At 35.3% G+C, this 7,028-nt stretch overlaps 2 protein-coding genes across 2 annotated transcripts in view; one reads left to right on the forward strand and one right to left on the reverse strand.

Annotated features, from left to right (window-relative positions):
• Nucleotides 1-2,910: 2,910 nt before the first annotated feature.
• Nucleotides 2,911-3,867, forward strand: LOC107299253 (olfactory receptor 1019-like). The gene has a single exon (XM_029286725.1). It carries the CDS (start codon nucleotides 2,911-2,913, stop codon nucleotides 3,865-3,867), a length of 957 nt encoding a protein of 318 aa, XP_029142558.1.
• Nucleotides 3,868-5,251: 1,384 nt separating this feature from the next.
• LOC107299245 (olfactory receptor 1019-like) overlaps nucleotides 5,252-7,028 on the reverse strand; it is a 3,665-nt gene continuing 1,888 nt past the window's right edge. The window contains 1 exon segment of the mRNA XM_015828608.2: nucleotides 5,252-5,271. Coding sequence (XP_015684094.2) covers nucleotides 5,252-5,271 — 20 coding nt within the window.

The following is a 7,028-nucleotide window of genomic DNA, read 5'->3' on the forward strand; positions in this document are numbered from 1 at the left end:
AAGGTGTGTTGTCTGGGTTTACATTTGTAAAACAATCACTAACAATTTATTTCTATAATCCATAATCCACATAATGGTTTTAGTTGATCTCCTCTTTTCCCAAAATATCCTCTTTTGCAAACATTGAGTTAATACAATTCGTATTGTTTTGATAACAATTCAATATATAATTTTTCCCAATATTCCTAAAAATAATCACATCAATATATATTTTTTTCTATCCAATCATTCTGGTTGCCTTATCATAGATCCTGTTACAGTCCTTATTTTAGTTTATTTCTCCCACCAAATTCTAGGTATTCCTACTGGTTAAGATTTTCTCAAAAACTAATTACATTTAAAAATTTAACTCTATTTTTCCAAATGAACCATCTCACACTTTTACATTTCTTAAGGAATAGATAAAACAATGAAAAAAGAGAGGAAAGCAAGAGTAAAGAAACATAAAAAATAACATACTACTTAAAATATATATCCCTCCTAAGCTAATATATATTTATTTCCTAAATTTCTTATTTTTAAAAAAATAGAAAATAAGTTTAATTAAATAAATAATTAAAAATAAGTTTAATCTTTAAACATTCCATTTAATACATCTAGTCATCTAGTCCTTTAACTCTTATTCAAAACATTTTTATCTATTATAATTTTCTTAAATTCAATCACATTTAAGTATCTAAAACATTTCCTTTATCTAAGTCATTTCAACTTTTTTATATTACTCATATAAAGAAAGAGAACAAAAAAGGGGAAAAGCATACTATATTATTTAGAGAGTTCATCCCTCTTAGAATGACATATACATTGCAAGACTTTTCTATTTCTTTAACCATATTCAAACAAATGTTTCTTTTTTAAGTATTCTCTCTGATAAGTCCCATCATCTATTTTCCTGGTTTCCACTTTAGTCTTTTTCCTTTGCCCAGTATCTTTCTTAATCAATGTATTTTGCTGAATCAAAAAGTTTTCCTGTATGTTCATAAATGTTGCTGTAGATATAAAAAGTAAATCAGGTGAAGTGTCTTTGTACAGGACTTCTGCCTTTCCATATTTGTTGAAAATCTTTTTCTTTTTCTTTCTCTCCGCTTCTCTTATCATTTTCTTTCTCTCTGATGTTCCTGACATCTCTACAGTCCATTTTATCCAATCTGTTTTCTTGTCCTGAGATTTATTTTGTATCTTAAGGGATAAGTTGTTTTTTTCAATTCTTGTGAATTTTGTTCCACTAGGATTAAATCATGTTTCCTTGTTTTGTTAAGTTCCATCTTTAAATCTCTATTCTCAATTCTATATCCATTTATCTGTTTTATCTGCTCCTTCTCTGTTGTTTTTTTCTGGGAAACAGAAATTAGTTGCAGTATTTATGTTTTCTTGGTATGTTCTTTCTACATGTCTCTGATCCATGATGGCCAAGAATTTGAGTTTTTCTCTTCCTTTCTTTTCTCTGCAAATAGCTTTAGAGTCCCAATTAAATAGATATTTGTAATCCAAATAGTTGAAAAAAGATTTTTTCCTGAAATTTATAATTCTCTCTTTGTCTACAGCCCACATTATTGTCTTTTTTTTGTCACAGCTGTTCTTTGTTGTTAAAGCTTTGAAGGTCACAAACATATATTAGCTTTTCCCAGGTTTTGCCAACTCTTATATTAAAGGCATAGCTGTCATAGTCTTCATCCACCACTATGTGTCAGCAACTATTTGTTTTTCAATTTCCAAAATGAACAGTTATCTTTAGAATGAGAATCTTAAACCATTCAAACAATTTTAGGTTTCTCCATATTTAAGTTTTAAATTTCAGGTTTTATATTTATTTCACTTCCATATATTTTGATCCTCCATAAAAAGATTAATTCGCTGCATCTGTTAATATAGAGGTGGAGCGGAAATCCCCCTCCTTCCCTTTTAGAGGTATTTTGCTTCTTGGGGATCTTTTCCAGGAAATTAAATGTAGAATAGAAAAGAGAAGATCAAATTCCTCACCCAGTTTGAAGCACGCTGTTCACAGCTGTGCTAGTTAGTGCTTTTGGACTTTGGTTGCAAGTAGCTTGGACTGGTCGATGCAATACAGCCAGCCTTTCTCCTGTTGGGTTAGAAGACTTTCCCCAAGCTGAACGGAATGGCCACCGCCGTTCCAGAATCACTGGAGCACCCTTCTTTCTTCGTCACCTCTCCAGGGCGACTTAGACCCATTTAGGGTCCCCAGGCAGGGGGAAATTAGCCGTGGGGGTGCAGAGAATCTGCAAGCCCATGACCGGTCACTACCACGAAGGACTGGAAGTCCTCTTCACTGATAAAATCTTATTAACTGGCATTATAATAGTTAGTACAGGGTGTAAGGGTTCTGTAACTGGATCTAGAAAAAGAAACAAATTGTGCAGCCTTGCCTGACTATTGCTATCTTGCTTCTGTAATCAGCATTTGCATCAGGGACCAATTTCATGCAAGCATGGGAAACATGTACATGGATGTGATGTACTGAAGGAGGGAATGAGGGAGTGTACAGGAATGATTGATGTCTTCCTTATATTGCAATAACTCTATTGTCTGATTTTGATTGGCTAAAAACGTTTATAAAGCAATGCTACTAACTTTCTAAGATGTGGCACTTCTGAACGCAACTGCTGCCAGTGTTCAGATTGTGTTCCCACCCACGATTTATTTCGATCGAAAATAAAGTGTTGTACCTTTAAGAAGCCTCTTCTTGTGTTTTCATGATTGGATTTTTATGATTTCTCAAGGGCCAGTGACCTTACAAGGGTTTATAGTAAAATTTGGGTTTCAGAATAGTTTTCAAATAAAAGCTATACTGATGAAATGCTTTAAACATGCTGCTTTCTTTCTCAGGATATAAACAGAAGAGAATTCTGGATTCATCTCTTATCCTGGATCCAATATCCATTGTGAAAGATCATGGATAAAGGAAATCAGACTGTCATAACAGAATTCATTCTTATGGGATTCACAGATCATCCTAAAATACAGTGCACTCTGTTTATTATCTTCTTCTTGGTTTATCTTGTTACTGTAATAGGGAATCTTGGGATGATTTTGTTGATCTGTGTTGAACCCCAACTTCACAACCCCATGTATTTTTTCCTAGGTAACCTCTCCTTTGCTGATCTCTGTAATTCCTCAGCCATTGCTCCTAAAATGCTGGTTGATTTATATGCTGAAACTAAAAGGATTTCATACAATGGGTGCATTATACAACTGCTTGTATTTGCCTTGTTTGCAAATGTTGAGTGTCTTTTGTTGGCTTTAATGGCCTATGATAGGTATGTGGCCATCTGCAGTCCACTTCTCTATTCAATCATTATGTCCAAAAGGACCTGTCATGAACTGGTGACTCTTGTGTATTTTATAGGGGCAGTAAATGCAATGATAAATACTTCCTGTACATTTCGACTGTCATTCTGCAGATCTAATATTATCAATCATTTCTTCTGTGATGAACCTCCACTGCTCATTCTTTCTTGTTCTGATACCTACATCAGTGAGATAGTGATATTTGCCTTTGTTGGTTGCATTGAAGGAAGCAGCATTGGGATGATTCTTGTTTCCTATGCTTATATTTTGGGTACAGTCCTGAGAATGCACTCCGCTGAGGGTAGATACAAAGCTTTCTCCACCTGTGCCTCTCACCTGACAGCTGTTGGGATATTCCATGGAACAATACTCTTCATGTACTTTCGACCAAGTTCTAGCTATTCCATGGACCAAGACAAATGGGCATCTATGTTCTATACAGTTGTGATCCCCATGCTCAACCCTCTGATCTACAGCCTGAGGAACAAGGAAGTGAAAAATGCTGTGTCAAAATCACTTGGCCGTATATGGATTTGGAAAGGAAGAAACATTGTTTTATAATAACTGGAAAATGGGTCCATTTAGGGAAATGATATACAAAAATCTTAGCTAAATATCTCACAGTATGTTACAGATGATAAAAATATATATTAATTTTCTAAAATCTAGCTAAAGAGATATCAAATATTTCAATTAAATTCTGAAAGAATTAAACAAGTACTTAAAAAAATATCTTTATATCAGGGGTGTCAAACTGCCGGCCCACAGGCTGGTTGCATCATGTGGAGGCTGCGCCCACCCCAGTTCCATTTTTGACTGTGAAGTGTTAACTCTTCAGCAGCCAGGAGCAGATATCCTCATTCTGCTCACCCCTTTTTCCTTGTGCTGATGTCTTACGTGTTTGTTGTTTCAACCATTCTTCATATTTATTCAGCAGATAGAAGGCACAAAGTTTTTCCACTTGCTTACCCCACCTTATTTATTTAGCATATGGCAACTACAGAGGTCATGCAATCACTCATATACAAAGTTAATTTAAATAAAGAGTCATACACACACACACACACACACACACACACACACAGTTCACAGTATGTGACGTCTGCCTGCAAAACATGCTCCTAGATTGGAGTGAGACGCAGAACAGACTGATTTATCCTATACTTGGTAGACCGGGTGCTCCAGCCAACACATATGAATGATATGTGGACAATACAGTGTAGGGGGATAATATATTAAAGATAAAACCATAATAAAATCACCATATTATGGAGCCATAGAATTTCAATGGGATAGATGTTATAATTCGATATCTCTCAGCCCACTTAGCTGATCCTGTGCTATGAGACAGCCATCTTTGTCTACTTGTATCTCAGCTCCCACAATTCATCCAATTGGGAGGGGGGGACTGTCTCATTGTTCTGCTGTGTTTTCACACCTATGCTGAATTCCATGATCTTCAATCTGACGAACGAAGAGGTAATAGGAACCCTGGTGAAGGTCACTGGAAGGAAGAGCAAAAGCGGAAGCATTCTATGGGTCTAATTTCTCTACTTTATCAACCCAACCTTGTGTGTATGTCACCAGAAGAAGTCCCTCTCTGTCCTCCTTCCAGTAAGAGAAATGGATAGATTTGCTACAGTGCATTTTTGTGCTGATTTCTTTGGAATGCTTTCTCATAGGAGGTACCTGTGTTTCCAGTGTGCTCAGGTCAAAACACAGATGTACACAGAACTTTACTTTAAGCTGGTTGGCATACTGTTAAGCTTCTAATGTTATTGCTTCATCTTTAGATAATAGCTACTTTTCTTGTATTCAGTCTTTAAATTTTGTGTACACCTTTCGGAGATTCATTTTGCTGTATCTAAGTTATTGCAATAAATGTAAAATACATTCATAATAAGATTGTTAATCTCAGAGTGACAAATTGCAACATTTGGGGAAGTTAATTGGGGAAGATCTTTTACTAACAAGAAATTGATCAAAAACTAGTAAATTGAATACTTTCCCCAACCCCAGCCAATCCTTATCATCCTTCTATTGACTCTGTTCTAACTCCACTGTTGGATGGTATGTTTTTTATTATGCATGTGCAATGTGTGAGAAGCAAAGTGATTGATTAAACACACACACACACACAGCTTCACTACACTCCCTTTCCAGCACATCACCATCAATGACAATCCTGAAGCAGGAATAAGGCAAGTATGATTATAGAACTGGACCTGTCCACATAGTCCTATTGATGTACTGTCAAATTATCAACTAAACAAATTAGTATAACATAATATACATATATCATTAATGACATGATAAACCAAGACTTGAAGCAAGCAGTAGTACTTCAAAGATTATTTTACCCTTCTAAGAAAGATAATTAGGAACAGAATGGGTTCTTTAGGGATTAAAGCTCAAACACCAAAGTAGACTTAATACTTTTTAAAAAAATCAGTACTGCTTACACGCTGCCAATAAATCACACTTCTTACTTGGCTAGCAAGTATACTGAAAGAATAAAATATTTTCCACTTCAATTCTTAAAAACTTTCCCAAAATAAAGAATATCCTGTTTACAAATCATTTTAGAGGCTTTTTTTCTCTCTAGGCAATAAATGAGACTCATCCCAGTGATCAGTTCTGTTTAAAATTTTCCAAAATAAATTATGTCCCTTTGATGGAATACTGCTTGCTATTCCTTCCTGAAGTGAATTTCTGATGCCTATAATTTCTGCTTTCATGATACTTTGATTTTATCTTTCTTTTAAAACAATATCTATGAAGAGGATGCAATACTCTTTATGCTGAGATACATCATTCTCTGGGCTTACTAGTGTTGCATTAGTAATTATTATTACTATAATTATTATTATGATCATCATTGTCATCTTTACCTATTCTAGTTTAGAGGCAATCAATAATAGTGTCTCTGACATCTTCTTCTTCTTGTTGTGCCATATCCATTATCGGACATTGGCGATCATGTTGGCAATCCTGTTTTTATCAGCAGCCACACGAAAAAGTGCTGCTGAGTTTTGTCCAAACCAGATTTTGAAGCCACGATGTTCTTCTTCTGCCTGGACCTCGTTTGCCTTCAATCTTTGCCTTCAATCTTTCCCTGGAGGATTAAATGGAGTATGAGGTATTTTTCTGGGTGTCGCCTCACATGTCCGAAATATTCTAATTTTCGTTTTTTAATTGTTTTAATTATTTCCCTTGGCTTTCCCAGGCAGCTTATCACCTCCTCATTTCTGACATGCCTAATTAAATCAGATTGTGTTTCATCTGTGAATACCATAAAACAGTGCCTCTTTAAAATTCAAGTATAGCAGCTGATTTTTTTTCACATTTAATATAAGTTGAAGAATGATGTCTTTAGATGGAGAGGATTCCTTTGTATTAGGACAATCTAGGAGCAATTATTAGAACTGTTTATTTATTTATTTATTATTTTATTTATTCAATTTTTATCCCGCCCTTCTCCTTACGGACTCAGGGCGGCTAACAGCCTTATAAAACAGATACGACAATAAATACCCAATTTAAAACCTAATTAAAAAGAAATATTTACTGTGGCCTATATAATTAAAATTTCTCTTAAAACCCCACTAAAAATTCCCCTAGGCCAATCCCGCTTGTTGGAAGAGCCATGTCTTTAGGGCGCGGCGGAAGGAGGGGAGATCCGGGATCACCCGGATCTCTGGGGGTAGTTCGTTCCAGAGGGT

Source organism: Protobothrops mucrosquamatus, unplaced genomic scaffold (assembly GCF_001527695.2).
Source record: "Protobothrops mucrosquamatus isolate PMUCROS unplaced genomic scaffold, P.Mucros_1.0 scaffold4726, whole genome shotgun sequence".
Lineage (NCBI taxonomy): Eukaryota > Metazoa > Chordata > Lepidosauria > Squamata > Viperidae > Protobothrops > Protobothrops mucrosquamatus.